At 38.4% G+C, this 19,281-nt stretch overlaps 2 protein-coding genes across 4 annotated transcripts in view; one reads left to right on the forward strand and one right to left on the reverse strand.

The window, feature by feature from the left end:
- Positions 1-19,281, reverse strand: part of MACROD2 (mono-ADP ribosylhydrolase 2) — a 1,470,694-nt gene that overhangs the window by 536,188 nt on the left and 915,225 nt on the right. The gene's annotated exons all lie outside the window — the stretch shown is intronic.
- KIF16B (kinesin family member 16B) overlaps positions 1-19,281 on the forward strand; it is a 132,283-nt gene that overhangs the window by 82,708 nt on the left and 30,294 nt on the right. For 2 of the 3 annotated variants that reach the window (XM_050314957.1, XM_050314958.1), the window contains 2 exons: positions 5,429-5,551; positions 12,156-12,245. In XM_050314957.1, coding sequence (XP_050170914.1) covers positions 5,429-5,551; positions 12,156-12,245 — 213 coding nt within the window. Of the gene's footprint in view, positions 1-5,381; positions 5,552-12,155; positions 12,246-19,281 lie in introns of those variants that run through there. The other variant, XM_050314959.1, reaches the window with a different exon arrangement.

The following is a 19,281-nucleotide window of genomic DNA, read 5'->3' on the forward strand; positions in this document are numbered from 1 at the left end:
TTAAAGAGTAAAAATGTTTCTTATCAGAATGTTTTATCTACTTCTTTACAAAGTCCTGACTTTAATAATGTGGCTTATTCACTCTGCAAGGTTGAAAATTTCAGTCATTTTGACGATAAAATAATTACTTCTCCAGATTGTGACAGCTCAAGAACTGAATCTGATTGTTCCCACTCGAAACAGCTGTCTCCTGTAGGATCCTTAATGGGTGCTAATGAGCAGACTGGCTTTAACAGTGTATCATGCCTTTTTTTTTCTCAGTCTAATATGCATTCTGAAACAAAAACTTATAAAGAAAACAACCCATTAAATGCAGCACATCCAGCCATCGAAGACCAGTCTAGTAATTCTCAGCTTCCAACACAAAAAGCCTTTGATTTGATCCCTTTTAAGTCAATAGCTTCTCATTTTGGTGTGAGACCAGAACACACTTCCAGTTTGGGGTCTCTTGTCAGTAAGCTTTCCTACCTTTACAAAAATACCAGTAGTCAGCTGCTCAACAGTGCTGTGGTTTCCAAACAAATCAAGGAGTTGGGAAGTTTGTGTGACAGAAGCGAGAGGTATGCACAAACGGTATCATTAATAAAAAATCTGCCATTTATAAGGAACTTGCAAGTAAATGTGTTCTTCAAGTCAGATGTGAGTCAAGACATGTCCCACACTACTGATGACGCCAAAGCTCATACTGAAAATGTCATTCAGCCTGGGTCTCCTATGCAAGAGGCTGTCACAGCGTGTGTGAGCACAGAGATCTCGGATGCCTGTACAAGAAAGCCCCCTGAAGGATTTGCATGCTGTAGTAAAAAGGAAGAACTGGAAAATAGTTTTGTGTTAAGACAGAACTTTGTGCATTTTCCTGATGTCTTTTTGAAGCTTCAAGTCTTTTCCCTGGAAAAAGTACTGGAATTTTTGACCTGTGCTTTACCTCAGATTTCTGTGAGGATGGAGGAGTTGAAAGGTATCTACTGGCTTGCTGTTGGCAATTGCAAAAAACCTGACCCAGAACCTGCTTGCTTGCTTTTGTTCAGCTCCATTCTGTATGTTGTTGTTTCATCAGCTGAACAAGACACCTACCAGAGTTCCTTGGCACTGCTTTATGAGGTTCCTATTGACTCTCTTAAGGAGATTCAAGTTGGCTTTGCTGGACAGAATATTAGTCTTCTGTGTTCTGCTGTAGATGGTTTACTCACAATATTTACCTACAACAAGCACTTCACTCAAAGAATTTGCCACGACATAGTGAGCATTTTGATTTCTGCAGCAGATGATGATGCTTATTTAAATCACCAGCTCCTGAAAGGTGATTTGATTCAGATTTCACTTGACTGGACTTCAGATGTAAATGACTTGGTTTTTTCAAATGGAGTGCGATTGTCCTGTAAATTTCAAACTGAGTTAGCTGATCTGGTTTACTTACTCCATGAAAATATGGGAAGTATTAAACCTCCATTAGGTGACATTCACGTACTGCTGTATACCTCAGTGAAAGTAGACTCTGCTGAGCAGACTGTGTATAGAACTCTTGTTCTTACAACTACTCATATAGGTCTCTTAAAGGAAAATCATGCACTGAACATTCAGGATGCTTCCTGCCGGCGATCACAATTTGACACCCTTCAGTTGTTCAGTTTGAATGATATCCGATGTGCAGTTCTGCCTGACAAAGAGAATTGCACAAAAATTGAGCTTGTGTTTTCTAGAAGGAGCAAGGTTGGATCTGATTCAGGAACTGGTTTTTCTAAATACTGTGAAAAAGAAATAAATACTCAACTGACAGTCATCCCATCAATTCTTCAAAGAAGTTTGCATATCCCTTCGGAAATCTGGAAATTAACATTCAGTTCAAGTGAAGAAGCCATTTGGCTAATTATGCATCTGACTAGGTGTTGAAATCCAAATACGTTTAGATACATTCAAAATAAGAGGGTAATGAATATTGATAAAATCCTTTTTTGCTACCTTTTTTTTTAATCAATAGACAAAAGGGACCTTTGAGCCTCTAAAAGAATGCCATAGACTGTGTACACACATCCTAGCAATAATTATTACTTGAGTGCTTGTTTTTTGTGGGTCTCTGCTATCCTGTACATGCATTTCCTTTGGAAAGTGAGGAAATTAAATGTTTCTATGTTATGTGGTAGGTGGATGAAAACTATAATTACAGCTCTGTCTTCTGATTTCCATTTTGGCTGTGTTTTCTGGCTCCTTCCATCTACTATCTGTCTTCATTAATGTCTTCTCCATTCCTCCTCGATTGCCTTTTCTGTAATTTTTCTGAGTATCTCTGTTTTTCATGCTCCTCATTTATTTCATGCCCTTGATCTCAATCAATAGCTCAAAACATCTGCAAATTTTTTTTATCTTGCATTCACTGCATACTCTTAGTATTACAGTTATTTACAACTTCTATATGTGCAGTTTTGAGAAGAATAGCATTGACAATTCTCTCCTGCATCAGAGTTTTGCATTTAAGGTTGATTGCACTTTCACATCAAAGTTTGTCACAAGCGCAAAAAAACCTGTACTTTAAATAGCATTGCAACCTTTGGTCATGCTACTGTACCTATGGCAAGAGATGTTTTGGGATCTGTCATCTGTGTGCGTGTTTCTCATGCTGTAACTGGATAGCTGACAACTGGGGATACAGCCTGACAGCTGTCCATGTAATGTGCTTGGCCTTACTTTCACCTCTTTCTGCTTGCTTACTAGTGGGGTTGTTGATGCTGAGAGATTGCATCTCTTACAGTCTATTTAATAGTACATGCCAAGAAAGAATGGAACTATTGAACATTAGTAAAAGATTTTCATTAGTGGAGGCTTAATACAAGGTTATTTTTTACCTGTTACCTCTGTCAGATGTTCAAATGATAAGTGAGCTGTGCTGTCTCCCATCTTTTGTTTCTTCCCATGTAAAGGGAGCTCGAATACCTTTTGAATCCTGTTGCTTGAATGTGCCATCTGCCTCGTTTGAGGAAGATGCTTCTTGGCAGAAAAAACAGTGGCATCTAATCTGAAATTCTAAATTCTGTAAGCATATTGCCAGCAGAGGTGCAATCTTCCACTAGACAGAGTTAGACTTCGGTCTCTCTGCTGGTATAAGAACATTTCCCATTTGTTTTTACCATATGTTAAGCCATGATAACGTAACTCACATGGGATTTAAAAAGAAATAGCTTGCACTGGATGAGGAAGTTATGTCTGGAAGGATGAACGCTGGTTTGGCTAGAAAATTATGGGGGTTTTTTACATTACAAAAATTGCTACTTCCTTAAGGAAGTCCAGAGATGAGCAAAATATGTCATATTATTTTGAGGTACAGTGAGGGGGAGTTAGCAAAAAAGTGCACATGAATATCTCACTGAACGTGGAGTAGACAGAGCAGTAACCGTGTATCAGTCCTGTTCAGGAGTGGCTCCCTCAGTGACATCACTGAGGCATTTTTTTCTGGCCCTTGCCCAAAATCAGCACTGAGTGGCACTGTCTGGGAGGACTGTCTTGATCAAGGCTGTTAAAGGAAAAAAATTTCTGCAACCGATTTCTTTTCAGATTATACCCCAAAGTTAAATGTTTGTGCATATTGTGTTTCCCAATAATGTGTTTTTCCTTTGTTGTGCTTGTTTTCAAATCTAACTCTGTGAATATTCTGCACTTTTATGAAAAAGAACAACTTCACAGCAATATCTTTTATCCTACTGTAAAGTAAACATAACATAATGATCATTGTTTATGAATATCAAAAGCATTATTTAATGCATTAGGGTGTGTTTTCCACAACACTTTGTGTTTGAAATTGTTTTCCTCTCTGACTATTATTACTGTTTGTAATAGTTCTCTGGAAATGACTGCCAATAAATTCTGTGTTGACAGAGGTGGCTTTAAGAGTGACTTTATGGTTTTATTGTTGATTTAAAACAGATTATATTGTTGTCAGGGCGATGAACTCCTCTTTTTCCCCAAGGAAAGAATTGCTTACATTCCTATGCTTCAGAAATGAGTTTTAGCCGAACAGCCAGTAATGTGGGGAGTAATGAAAGAAGGGCAAAGTGGACAGAAGAAAATATTTGTTGTGAAAACAAAGGTCACTAAATTTTTTTCCATTTAAACAAAGTTTTTTAATATTTTCTTGAAAGAAAAAAATAAAAAAAGGAAAAGGGAAGTTTATGGGAAATACCCCCTAGATAAAGCCAGTAGAATGAAAATTAACTTTGTGTTTTCTTTTTCACTATTTTTACTGCTAATGTTAAGGGAAATGACATCATCATTTATAATTGACTAGTAATGAAATAAGAGTCTCCCCTTCTGGAAAACCATGAAGATGCCAAAAGGCTCCCTGGAACAGGCAGAAGCATTTATGAAGGAGTTTCAAACTTTCCTCTAACTGCTACACAGTATCACGTGTGCTGGAAGTCACCAGGGGTTGCAACAAAGGAAATGAATGTTGAGAATACAGTTACAGATCAAGTGATGGATAGCAGTGCTACAAGTACATCAAATACTATCACATATACAAATGCTATCACTTTAAAGTTATAACCATAACTTTAAAGTGATAGTTTTCCAGTCTTTTCTTGTTAAATTGTTTTTATCGTGATGCTGCTATTTTTTTTAAGTGCACGTTCACTAAGATTTTCAGACCAAATACATTCAATGGAGCAAGTGGAGGACTTCCTAAAAGGCAGTTTCTGTACTACTTCATTCTAAATGCTTATGCTACTTTTGGACACAGTCACTGCAAAGCATTAATCTTTTCAGTTGCAAAAAGACTTTGGTTTTGACATAACTTCAGAGTTGCAGATTCCATCTGGTTGTTGGTCAGAGTAATGGACCCTCGTTACAAATACCTTTTAGATTGTTTTGTCCAGACTGTGCAAAGTCATCATAGCTGAGTTTTCTGATAATTAGATGTAATTTAAAGAAAATACTAGGAAACTGTTCTGACAGTGAATTGCTTGTTTAATAATAAAATGAGTTTGGATTTTTAACATCCAAGACCTTTCTGAATTGCTTAGACCCGCGTCAGCTTTGGGTGAGATTGTAAACATGTTTATTATGTAAAGACATACAAAAGTTATGGTTGACTGTGAAGGCTGGATTAATATACTTATTTTTTTAAAAGAGGGCTAATACAAAGTCTTCTGCTTTTCCTTCTTTTTGATATCTAAGCTGAAAATGCCTTTTCAAAGAAAGGAATAATTTTGAATACAGTTTTTATGCATAAAAAATACTAGGGCTTGCTTAGAAAAGGAGATCCACTTTGTTTTCAAACGATTACTTCATTTTAGAAATAATTTCTGCCTCTTTCATGCTCTCTATTCCTGCTCTTCTGGCCAAGAACACATCCTCATTTTTAGTGAAGTTCTTTTCTTTTTTTCCTTATGTAGTGATTTTGGTTTTCCTTTGTTCTCCCTATTTGGTATGCACATGAAAGCGGATGGTCTGTCGTTCACTGGGAGCAAATCCAGACGACCTAAAGGACCCAATTAAAATTAGTATTCCACGGTATGTCCTGTGTGGGCAGGGAAAGGATGAGCATTATGAGTTTGAAATAAAGGTAAGTGCTTTTCAGTTGCTTTTCTTTAATGTTGTTGTTCCACTAAGTGCAATTTTTGGTTCTCTTTCTGTTATGAAAGTGTCCTCGATACTGACTCAATAAGAGAGGTTGTGAGAAGACATGCACAGGACACTATAAAGACAGGTATTTTCCGAGTGGATTGATTGTACAGAGGAGGCTGGTGGCCAAACTCTTTGGCTGAGCAGTTCCTGAGCCAATGTCAATTCAGTTCAAAGTGTTGCAGAGATGAGGATTAAATTCATATTTTTTATAGGAAAACCCTTTATTGAGATGCAAGTGTCGGGTATAGAAAAAGTTTAGGCTTGAAATATTTATCTGAAATAATGAAATTAAAGTGTTTTACACATATGCACAACAAAGGCTTGATTCCTTTCAGGCTCTCTTTGTTGTTTTGATACTTTCACCTTGCGTTTCCAAGGTGTCACTTCTCCAAACTATTATCTACTCCTCTCCATTCCAGCAGCTTTCTGGGTTGATCTTCTGTGCAGAAATACTGGGGGGGACGGGGTGAGGGAAAAAAAGAAGCATATTCATTTTGTTTCCTCTGGTACTCAGCCAGTGTTTTTCCAAAGCAAGATGTAAAGTCTAATTGGAAATGTGCTCTCAGTGCGTGTGGACATGCAGCATAACTGATGTACGTGGCATCAGAGACAGAGTTGGCAGCCTCCTTCCTCAGTGTACTGCCAGATGCTTCGTTAGCTGGTGTGAGGTGGAGGAGTGACCTCCCTCGCAGCGTGAAGGACCATTTCTGAACCGTGCTCACATTCTCTTTTACAAAGGTTTTTGTTAGGACGGGCTACTTTAGCTTTGTTTGTTCTAAATTAATTTTCATTTTGAAACACACCGCTCAATTTTTGGGTGGAATACCTCCTTTTGCCTGTTGAATTCTGATTTTTCCTGAGGCCAGCAAAAACCCAAAGCCAGAGAGATGCTGAGAGATGAGGAAGTGCACATGAAACTTCCCTTGAGATTGTTCTCACCAAACATTTTCTGCACACAGGATGTACTAGGCTAGGTGATGGTTAGTGAAGATAATAGATAAAGTAAAAAAGTAGCTTCTCTTCTTAATAAGTTGGTGGATTTCTTTTCCAAGTATTCTCCCTTCATCCCTAAAACCCATGTAAGCATCCGCAGTGAAGGAACAGTTGAAAGAGTATGTGCAGTCTGGGAGCTTGGCAGTTTGGGGCATGTTTCTTACAATCATTCCCTTACATGAATCGATCCACTTTTAATGCTTTTTCCTTTCCCTCCAGGTCTCTATGTCACAGTGGACTGCTTTTGCTATGGTCAGGGTTTAGCTCCACACTACAATCCACAGACCTTCCAAAAACTCTTTTATTTTAAACCTTTTCACTGCAGAGCTCCCAGCTCTATTTTGATCTGTATTAATCTTCAGATGCTCCTACAGTTATTCTGCAGAAAATCAGAATACATGGAATAGTGGGGTTTTTTTAACCCCTTGAAAATTAGGAAAGTAGGAAACCATGACAGAGAGGAGGGAACATGTGCCTATTTATTTCATTTCTTCCTGATGACTCAAAATACCATGTCAGCTGTTGAAATAATTCCAAATCTCAGCCTTACTTTACTTAGTTCAAGTTTATTTTCAAGTAATCTCATATGAAATAAATGTCAGTATTGTGGAAAGGGCTGAGGTGTTGCTAGTCTCACTTCCTTTGCTGGCTCCCAAGCTTTCTTCAGCAAGGGTCCTCTTGCTCTTGGAAAAATGGGTAGCTGACCTATTTGCATGTACTAGCACTTTGGGATCTGACAAAGGGATAAGGGATGATAGAACTGAATTTTAAGTCAATGCCTGAACCTGTGAATCCTGGGTATCTCAGAGGTATTTTCCTCAGATGTTTCTAGTCATTGTGTTTGTAGTTAAATCTTGCATGTTGCTGTATAGAGGAGCAAATATAATGAATTTCTGTATATAACAAATATGTACATTTCTTCTTGTGGCATGTAGCAGTAAAGATTATTTTGTTTATGTACCAAAAGAGAGAGAATGAGTTCCACTTTTCTTGGCAGCATCATAGTCAGTTCATAAGTCTTTCAACCCTAACATACCATCCAATAATATTTCCTTTTAGTGCAGGTTTAGCATCTTGTCTGTCTGGGCATGGATGGGAACAGGCCAGCAAGATGGTCTGTCCACCAGCTGTTCTCACTGGATACAGATCCTACTTTAGGATGTTGAGTGAGTCCCACAAGAACCTACTGGAGAGAATTCAAAACAGAAACAAGCCCATACTTTATGAGAGCTCAGACAGCACCTTCTTTTGCAGCAGGATATGTCACAGAGCTGTTTGTGCTGCACTGCTATTAAGTATTCTGTATGAATTGATGCATTTCCAAAAAAACTTCCATTTGAGCGACAGTTTTATATGTTGTCTTTAAAGTCATGATGAAACAGTAATAATTTAATCAGGTCTAAACATATTTATGTTAGAGCTAAGTTAGAATGCCAGAGAACTATTCTTGTATTCTCTCCTTCCTTTCATGTTGTTGTGATATGCAGAATATTCAGACAAGGCTGTGCTACAAACAGTGTGTGGGAAGAGCTTTTGCATCAATAAAACTGTTGGCATCTGTTACAGACAGTGCCTGTGCTTGCAGTTCCTATGGATGGCAGAAGGAGCAGTGAGGCAGCAGAGAAGGTGGAGAACTCCAGCTCACATAAAGGCACACAGGGTCTCCTGAGGGCAGGTGATGGAAACAAAGCCGAGTATCAAGCACAGCCCTGCAGGGATCTTCTGACAAAAGAGAAAGTTGTAGATGAGCCTTCTCATTCTTATTCAGCTTTCCCTCATTGTTCCAAGTGCTCTCCTTTTATTTATCCTGTTAGATATCCTTTCAAAACTGGCTCTTTTGCTTGTTTTTCAAAGCCTTTCAGTCGTGTCTGACAAGTTTTCAGTGGGAAAAGATTCCAGGCAGATGCACCCCAAAGCAATGCTTTCCTCCAGCCCGATGCCGTGGTGGGGCTGTTCAAAAAGTTCACGTTTCTAGTCTAAGTTTCTTTCTGAGCATAGTGAACTATTGCAGAGAGGGAGGAAAGCGGCAGCAGCGTTCACTGATACATAGTTCCTAAAGAAAATGATGCATGCCCCGTAACTACCTAAATTTGTAAGAGGAAGGAGTCCAATATTCTCTCTGAACTCTGAGACTAATGCCCTCAATAAAAAAATTAATTAAAAAGTTATAAGAAATTTTTAGGAAGCTTTGAGTTTTTCAGGTGCTGTTTTCATTGGCAGTGTGAGGAACAAGGTTCCTTTCACCAAGGTCCTTTTCGAGAAATAGGAGTTTTCACAATGACTGTAGACAGTTTAACCAGCCCAGATAAGTGAAGTGGGCATTTTCTGTTCTAATTGCTTTCTGAATCAGGTGGAATATTTATTTTTCTCTCCTGCCATGGTTTTACTTCTATTGCTATGGGGTATAAAGAGAGCAAGTTCTGTGATGTGCTTTACAGTGGAATGAAATTAAAATGTCTGTTAGGTTATTTTCTGTCAGTCATCATGAGAAGAAATGATAAGGAGACAGTACTGTAATATCTCCTTTCAGATTTATAGGTTTTACGTAGGAAATGTTGTGTTTGAATGAAAAAATCAAACCCCACAATTCTGAGGGAAGTCTTAAGATCACAGCAGTGCCTCAATAAGAATACTTCAACAATCTGTCTTGCAGATTTATTCAACCATATGGGTTTTGTTATTAAGAAAATATTTTTAACTGTTTTAGCAAATTATGAAAAAAGACCTTTTGAAAATTTCTTTACTTGATATTGTTCAAAAGATCTGCACATGTCCCTGTCTCATACCTACAGAGTGTATAGCCTGTCATACAGCTTTTTTAAATGGGCGAAAAGAATGCCAGCCCAAAGTCATGGGATCAGCTGTAGGAGTAAAAAGCTCTGTTCTAGAAAAGCTACTTGTATGCCAGGTGTGCTGTAATTATCCTTATACAAGTAGAGTTTGATTCTGTCTGTCCTAATAATGTTATTGCTGTGCTTTGGGGACCAGTTAGGATTTTGTTTAGCTTTGAAATTCATTTTTCAATAATGTCAGCTGTAACAACAATAAAATGATGCAATTACCTGCTAGTCTTGTTACAAGAATTAGGAAAGTAAACAAAGGAAAGTAAAAAAGAGGAAGACAGGGACCGAGTCAGGACCAAGCCACCAGTGAAGACTCAAGAGAAAATCCTTCACTTCTTAGGCAACACAGATACATGGCTTCACTGTTTTCCTTCCTATTCATCTGTAACAAGTTGTTTATTTAACTTCATAGAAGAAAACTAATAAATAATTGGCTGCAGGCAATTTGGTTTGGGCCAGTTTGGTACCTAGACAGCTGTCAGATGCACAGCCAACGTGACATGCCTGCTCTTCCTCGGGCTGTGTGGCTGGAAGAGTCCTAGATGCTTTGTGCTAGCTTGCTCCTCCTTCTATGGAAACCCTAGGAAAAAGAGGTCACTTTTGAAGAAGGATCATTTCCATCATCAGTTCCATCATTTCATTCACAAATGAAATTATCACAGCAAAATTTCACGACACTAAAATATTACAAGAGAGAATTAAAGCAAAATGAATGCTGTGATGAGTAACATCTTTATTTTATGATTATCCATTACACTGCGACATTGTTTACTTGAACACTGAATTCACACAGCCCTTTACTTTAAAGTAATTATTCAGCAAAATGGTTGATTGGTTAATTGAGATCAGTGTAACATACATATCCCTGAAGAGTTATTTTAGTTAAACCTGCCTATGCATGTTAAATCCATTTATCTGAGTTGTAAAGTTTGAGACACTGTTAACAATATATTGAGGGAATACAATCCATCATGCAGGTGTCCTAGAATCATAGAATTGTTAAGGTTGGAAAAACCTTTAAGATCATCAAGTCCAATGTCTACCCACCACCACCACCACCACCACCTTGCTCACCATTATTATATGTCCTTAAGTCCATATCCACAGATTTTTTGGACACTTCCAGGGATGGGGACCCCTAGTAGCAGTTGAGCTTATTGGTTGCATGAAAGATGATTTTTTTCCTCAGAAATAATGATTTTTTATTGTGGAAACATGCTAGAAGAACTCACGTTACAATGTTTGTGAGAAGGCCAGTTTTGTTTTCTTGCATCCTTTAACTCAAAGTTGAGGTAAAAGTATGAATAATCCACCCCAAATCTAGTTCCTAGTGTCATAAGGCACACAATAATGTGTGGTTTCCCTCAGTTTCCCTGTTCTGTAATCAGAGCAGGAAGGGAATAGGGTGGACCAGAGATGAGTTTGTTGCAAACATGGGGTAGCAGTTTTCGGCATTGGTGCTTGGACACTGGTTTCCTCTGCTTTGTTGCTCTTTCTTTTTCTCATATTCAGTTACCCAGTTCCATTGCAGCTTTCTTTACCTCCATAATTTTTTACATCCTCAGTAGTGAGGGAACTACTTATTAATTTTAGGAGTCACTTTAAGATTAAAAAGCCAGTGTCGTTGTGAAATGTGTTTTATGAAAATGCTTTTTTTTTTTGCCTTCATGCGTAAAATCATAGCTAGACAGAAGAAATACTACATATTAGGCCTGTTAGATTAAAAAAGCAACCCTGTTTTCAGTTTTAAGCAGCACCACTTGGCTTTCTCCAGCTCTGCTAGCCTATGTAGAACAATGCTCACTCTCCCTGCAGCTTGGCTTCTTGGTAGCCTTGGATCACCAGAGCTGCAGAAGGATTTTACTGTGAAATCAAAAACTCTAGTCACAGCACTTTTATGACCCACTTAGAAATACCCTTCATTTCACCTAATTTCAGACAGTTAATTAATTTTTTCCTGAAAATTTTGTTGATATCTCACACATCTCAGTTCCAGTGAAGATTTTGTGAATAACTGATAGTGAGGTTGGTTTGCCCTCTCCCTTTGCTCCTGTTGTTTTGCACTTTATTCACAGGAGTAATTATGTTGATTTTAATAAATCTTCCTGTGTAAATGGGGTGTTCATCACCATATTGATGACACAGATCAAGACTGTTCTAAAGGAATATCTTGTACTGAAAGCTGGCATGTGTATTATCTTACCCTAGAAACTGGAATCCCATTCTATGTGGTGTTGAACTCTGTGTCCAATAAATGCTTATTTATTAATTGTGTATATCTATGTATTTGAGAATATATATATGCCTATTTCTGTGAATATATAGAAAGGCTACACTACACTTGTGCTGGATGTTATTCCTTCATTAATGGAATACCCACTGATTGTAATGCTGAGAGCTGCATAGCTGCACCAAGAAATGACTGGAGATATTTTAATGTGTTTATAGCCTTGTCAAGCCACTCTAGAATAAGGAATAAATGCATTCAGGTTTTTGGGGGTTTTTACTTTGCAGTCAGTGTTCCTTATTAAATACATTTCCATCACTATAATCAAGGAAAAATTAAGTAAGCTTATAAAAGCTTACAGATTTAATGTATCTAAGAATTGCCTCTTTTAATCTTATTACCTTGTATACTGCATGGTTTTTAGTGTTGTGCATTGTGTGGATTTACTTCTGTTTCTTCTTTTTTATTGTCTGCTCTAGATAACAGTCCTGGATGAGACATGGACAGTGTTCCGGCGGTACAGTCGCTTTCGAGAAATGCATAAAACTTTAAAACTGAAGTACCCAGAGGTAGGTTTTGGTAGAAAACTCTTTTGCAGAAAGGGGTGGAGGTAGAGACTGGAAAAAAAGGTGTTTTGAAATATGTTTACTCAAAAAGGGTGGTGGTGATTTAAGACAGCCGGCATGGCTCCACCAAGGCAATTCCTGCCTGACCAACTGAGTGACCTTCTATGATGGAGTGACTACATCAGTGGACAAGGGAAGAGATTATAGGTGGGTGTTATCTACATTGCTCTGTAAGGCCTTTGACATGGTCCCCATAACATCCTTTTCTCTAAATTGGAGAGAGATGGATTTGATGGGTGAACTGTTTGGTGGATGAGGAATTGCTTGGATAGTGGCATCCAGGGTGTGGTGGTCAATGGCTCAGCATCCTGATGGAGATCAGTGCCAAGTGGTGACCCTCAGGGGCCCATGTTGGGACCAGTGCTGTTAAATACCTTCATTAGTGACACAGCAGGATGAAGCACACTCTCAGCAAGTTTGTAGATCATGAGTCCGAAGGATGGGATGCCAGAGAAGGACCTGGACAAACTCAAGAAGTGTGCCTGTGTAAACCTTGTGACGTTCAAGACAACCAAGTGCAGGGTCCTGCATGTGGGCTGGGGCAGTCCCCTGTGTCAGTACAGGCTGGTGGGTGAAGGAACTGAGAGCAACCCTGCCAAAAAGAACTTGGGGTGCTGGTGGCCAAAAAGCTGGCTGTGACCCAGCAATGTGTGCTTGGAAGGTAACCATGTCCTGGGCTGCACCCAAAGCACTGTGGTCAGCGAGGTGAGGGAGGGGATTCTGCCCCTCTGCCCTGATGAGACCCTACCTGGAGACCTGCATCCAACTCTGGGATTCCCAGCACAGGAAGGACATGGATATCTATTGCAGTGGATCCAGAGGAGGGCCACAGAGATGATCAGAGTGATGGAGCACCTCTGCTATGGAGACAGACTAAGGGAATTGGGATTGTTCAACCTGGATAAGAGAAGGCTCTGGGGAGACCTTATAACAGCCTTTCAGTATTTGGATGGAGTTCCTAATAAAAGGTGGGGACAGACTTTGCAGCAGGGCTGTTGCAATAGGACAACGGGTAATGGTTTTAAACTGAAGAAAGTAGATTCAGAATAGTACAAGGAAGAAATTTTTTTACAATTTTTTACAATTTTACACTGGCACAAGTTGCCCAGAGCAGCGGTGGATGCCCCATGCCTGGAAGCATTCAGGATCAGGCTGCATTGGACTCTGAGCAACCTGATCAAGTTGAAGATGTCCCTGATCACTGCAGGGGGCTTGGACTAGGTGGCCTTTAATGGTCCCTTCCAACCCAAACAATTCTGTGATTCTATGATTCCTCTCAGGCGTACACTTCCAGTAAGACTGACAAGCCCTTCAGCAGTTTAAAGTTCCATGACTGCTCGATACAGGCTGGATGTTACAGTGAAACTGTGACTCCAAGTGTTGCCTCTGGCCATTAATTCCCTTTACTGCTGACTGGTGCCGTTCCCTGGAGGTTGCTGTTTTGTTCATTGCAAGGTACTTGCAGTCAGATCATGTCATCCTGACAACTTTTCATTTAAAAGAAGAGCGTTGCTCCACAGATACCCTTTTGTAATAGTGGCTTCCAGGCTTCTGCAAAATGAAAAATTGATCTTTCTGACCACCTTGGAGACTCTGGGCATTCAGGATGAGGAGCTGTGCCTGTCGGAGCTTCAGTTCATTGGAGAGAACATTTGTAGAATTACAGTTCTCAGTTTCTATGTCTAACTTTTAATTATTAACATTTTGCTTCCTTTCTACTTGTTCCCTTGGATAGTAGAAGAAATAAGTCATTCAAGCAATGCAAGTGATCCTGATTTGAGAGTTAGCACAAGTGAAGGAACCTGGGCCATATATTCATGGGCAGTGTATTAAAAAACATGAATATGTCTAAGAAAGAGAGACGTGCAATAGTGTGCAAATGCTTTCTTGGTCTTCATTAACATATGCTTTAAGCTAAAAATGAGTTGAGTACAGAACAATGTTGAGCCTGAGACTTAAGATTATTCCCATTCCAAAACAGTATGAAAACCTGAAATGGAAACTACCATGCACCAAATATCTAAGGGAATTTTTTTTTTTTTTAAAGAAAATAAAAAGAGAGACAGAGAAAAAAAAGAAAATTAGGTCATCTTTTTTGATTGACAGAAGAAAATTTTTAAGGTAAAAATTAATTTTAAATGGGAAGTTGAAATATTCTCTTTCCACAAATACTTTTAAAAATATTGCTTGTGAACATCAGTATCATATTTTTTATTGGAATGAATTGCCATTTCCTCTTGGATGTTGGAGTTATAGTCTGTCAATGGGAATATCCTAATTGCATCTAACTCCTGAAAAAACATTCAGGCAGTCATCCAGTTGACATGGAAAAAGGCCATCTGAATCCCTCTGCAGACTGATTTTCCCCATTTAGTAAAGTGTGTTTGAGTGGTCTTCTTCAGAATCTGTTATCAGCCCTGACAATACATTGAGGAACAATTGAATTTGGCTTTTAAAGTTGTGTCAGAGGGAGATCAGATTCTTTCTTGTGTGTAGTAATTGGATTCAGGAGGAATCTGATGTTCTTAAAGCCACTATTAAAACGTCCTGTGTGCTGCAGCATATCAATGTCACCTTCTTGAACCAAGCATTTGTGATTGACAGGGGGTTTTTTTGGTGTTACAGGAGGGAGCGCTTGGGGTTTTTTTAGTATTTGTTTATTTCCTTTGAAGAACCATGAGAATGTGAGTGGTATTATTAGGTCAAAATGAAGTCCATAATCCAAGAGTTTACAACTGAGAAACTAATCCCAGTTTAGAGCACAGGTACATAGTCTTCCTCATCTTAGAGTCTTCCCAACTGAAGTTGGTTTTGTTGTCATTAATAGTGCATAGTTAATATTTTTCCTGTAGGTTTTATCTATATATTCCATTCTCTCTACCACTCACTTTATAGTGAACAATTATCTTATAGAGACAATTTTTACTGCCTTTTTTTTTTTTAGCCTTTTCTCTCTGTTTGTCTTTTTACTTGCGAGGTCAGTACATTCACTAGTTTAATGTACCAGTTTGTTCCTTACTGACACTTCTGTGTTGCAGTTAAGTCTTTGTCTTAGGTAGAGTTCCTGAGGTTCACATCTAGTACATTAAAGGAATTATTGGTTTAGTTACGGCGATGAATCAGTGTCTAATTTCCATGTAGGAGGCACATTATAGTATGTTTTATTAAGCTATCTGTTTCCTTCTCAACAGTTTCTGTAAGTCAGGGCAAATACCCAGTCTTACAAGATGGCCAGTAGTATCTTTTTCCAGCTTTGACTGAGCCTCCACTTCACAACAACCTTCCATAAATTATCAGAGAGGTTCAAGTGTCTTATCTTTACTGAGTGCCAAGGATGGGAAAAATCAGGAGAAGCAAGATAAGCGTCTGATTGTGTCAGCTACTGCTTTTAGACAGGTACTGTCACTTCAGTGACCTGTTCTGTCACTACTGTCACTTCAGACCCTTACAGCACTGGTGGTGTCTTCTCTTTTTACATGATACAGACTGTTGTGTTGTGTCCATTCCTGCTTTGAGACAAAGGGCACCATGAGGGAATGGCAGGTTTGTGGGCAGAAGAAGACTAGATAATATGCAGTGTGTTTCCTCTACTCATCAGCATTTCTCCAAACTACTCTGTCCTTTTTTAGGAAAGGAGAAGAGCATGTTGTGATGGATGAAACATATAATATTGTGTCCTGTAGTAAAGATCTGGCATTTATTTTCTTTGAAGGAATTTCATTATCAATATTACATATGTGAATGATCAATGGCTTTCCATATTTTTACCTTTATTTAAAATAGCTTTAATTTATGGTAATTTTGGATTAGTTTTGCCGTGTGAGTAGGAGTTCAGTTTGTTTGGTAAATTGAAACTCATCTGTCTGCTTCTGCTCATCTGTCATTGACCTAATTTGGGATTCATCATGATGCTAAAAAGTATTTTAATACCAAACTTGGCAGAGTTGTGTCTTTACTTACTGTGTATTATTCCAAAGAAACTTGATCCATAAAAGGATGTTATCAGAATCCATCAGAGTTGAGTTTTATTTTGCACAGTTCACCTTCCCACTCTAAATTAATATTTATAACGAACAGCAAAAATACTGTGGATGTGTTTAATGTATGAGTGTCCTGCTTTTAGAAGTGAACTTTACAGCTCATTAGTTGCTCAGCTCTGAGTTACTACATCAGTATTTTAATAATTTGCTGATCTTGCATTTCGTGTTGCTGCCACTGAATTCCCAAAGGTATATATTGGCAAACTGATTTATTAAGAAGTTTTTTTTTAAAAAAGTATCTCTTTCAAAAGCAGAAACTATCTTCCAGTCTTACAACAGCCCATATATATTATATACCTGTGCAATTCTTCTAATGTAATTAAGTGGTTGCTGACAACTGCATATCTAACTAAAATGTGTCATATGCAAATTTTGAAAGACTGAAGAAGCTGCAGAAGGGTGAGAGAGTGCCAGCAGCAGATAAGTATCAAGCATTTAACAGTGCCTTGGTTTCTTTTAGGTCTGCATGATTGTCATTTGGCCACCTTCAGCTTTCTTGCACTGCTAAATTATTAATGACCGTTTTATTATTTTTGGAATTTTAATTAAGACCATACTTGGCTTTCAGTTGCAGTAGTCTCTCTATAATGAATGCACTTTTTGTTTGTTTTCAGTTAGTAATGGGAGAAAATGGGCTCTTTAAAATAGAGAAGTAAGAACTTCTACACTAAAATTCTCCTATTTTTCCCTCCTCCTTCATCTTTTCTTATGGTTTTTCTTAATGGTTTTGAAATACTACCAGAGTGGTGGTTTCTGCAGAAAACCTTCCCTTCCTGGTCCACATCCTGCTGTGAGAGAAAACTCACTCTCCTAACACTTTCTTGTCTATTCCTCCTTTCAAAGAGCAGAGAAACAGTTCCTATTTGTCTTTCCCTACCAAAATCCAAGGTTTATGAAGTCCCTTCTTCATGTGGGAGCCCTTAATTCCCACTTGTATCCGGCTGTCTAAGCCAGGTGTTGTGGGGCTTTCACTGTAGGCTCTGCTTATGGAGTTCCCTGTCAGTCTTCTTGAAATCTCTTTCCATGTGCTTAAACATCTCTACATGGTGTTAAGGAAAGCACCTACTGTTGAGGCATTTTTATTACTAATAGTGATTCTTGACTTAAGATATTAGAAAATCCCTGGAGAGCTGCCAAGGAGAAGCTAAAAGGCATACTTGCAGTTATAGATTAATTCATGGAGATAAGAACATATGTGTGCAGAATTCTGCAGGAGTGCCAAAGCTATTGACTTTTTGCTTATTTAACAGAATGTAATAATTTGTCTATCTGTATTTGATGTATGGAGGTCTGTATATAAGTCTGTGTTTGTGTCTTTCACAGCCTAAGGCACAAAAGGACTGTTTGTAATTTTCAAAGAATTTTGGGTCATAACCGAACCAGCTTCTGCTTCCACTGGTCTGGTTTTTGTCATCTCACATAACTGAATGGATGCATAATATCCATATCTAAAACTGCAGGAATGTCTGTGAAAGCCTGAGCAGTCAAGCTGAAGTTACCTCGTGATCTGCCTCTGTCCCCACCTGGTATTCCCACCAGGGAAAAGAGCGTGCAGGATATATTGCAGGAACACACGAATATCGTGACTCTCGCTGGGCAGGATTAGAGGCTGTTGCTTGGGTGACAGGGTTCTTGAAGTAAGTACTAGACAGTAAATACTGTATTTTATAACTGTTAGGAAAAATGCTGTCCAGTTTTTTTTTTTTTTTTTTTTTTTTGGTGTAGTGTTATGGAGAAAAGGCCATGACAGTTACAATTCTCATATATATATATATATATCTCATATATATATATTATAGGTATATTTTTTCATTTCTGAAGAGAATATCCTCTGCCTATCAGAGGTCTTTCTGTTTGACAGGGGATCATTCTGTTGAAGTGAACTTGAGGCTTTTAACAGCTGGAGGGGCTAACAGGCTGCTCTTTGCTTTGCATACCTGTAAGAATTGCATGAAACTAAAAGAGCAGAAAATATGCCTCCATTTTTTCAGAAATAGCAAACTAATGTTTTGAAAATATATTGAAATCAAAACATTTGTTGCAAGCTTATGTTAAAAAATATTCTGAAATATTTTGAAATATTTCAGATTTTTCATAACTCAAAAGTCTGTCTATTTTTTATTTGAAGTATTTTTTCATCTCATTAAAAAAAGACCAGAAATGTTTGGTATCTCAGTGAAGCCAGTTCCTGTTTCATCCATCCATACTGCCTGCAACTACCCAACATATAATGTGTGTGTTTGCTACTAAAATAGAGAAGACACCAGTTTTTAATCCTCTCTTAAGGTTTTTTGTTTTTTGGGGTTTTTTTAGACTCTTTTTTATTACTACTTATTGTTTAGGAGTAATTAATCTGTGATGATGAAAAGGCATGGAACCACCACTGACTGATCTCACTGTCCTTTTCTTTTGCCTCCACACTATTCTTTTGGGTGCCTACCAGGGAAGTTTCCTTTTTAAGTGGTCCATACATCTGGTGCTCCTGATAAGTAATAAGTGGAAGAAATCTTCAACACAAAGTGCTGACTCAGATAATGATGAGGGGATGAATTGGAGGTGAATTCTGGATTCTGGAAGACATTCTCTCCAGGATCACTGACAGAGAAATACAACTTTTGACTAAATTTCAAGACGTGGTTGGTGGGGGTTGGGGATATTTAATCTTTTCCCCCTCCCTGATAGTCTCAAGGATAATTAGGCAATTTGTGTGTATTTATGTAATTATTAAATTATTTTTTAAAGTCTTACCAGAGATGCAGAGTTCTCTCTCCCAAGGAAGAATACAAACAAATTAAACCAGGAGCAGAGCAGTAAAGAGCAGACTTGTGCAGAGCACTTGGGGCAGTGTTTGGGCTGGGATTGGAATAGCGGCTTTCTGACTGCCCCCATTCTGGTTTGTAACTCTGCAGCTGTAGAGTTTCATTAGATGTAAAATTTAT

This window comes from Myiozetetes cayanensis, unplaced genomic scaffold (genome assembly GCF_022539395.1).
Source record: "Myiozetetes cayanensis isolate MyiCay16 unplaced genomic scaffold, myiCay2020 scf2-11, whole genome shotgun sequence".
NCBI lineage: Eukaryota > Metazoa > Chordata > Aves > Passeriformes > Tyrannidae > Myiozetetes > Myiozetetes cayanensis.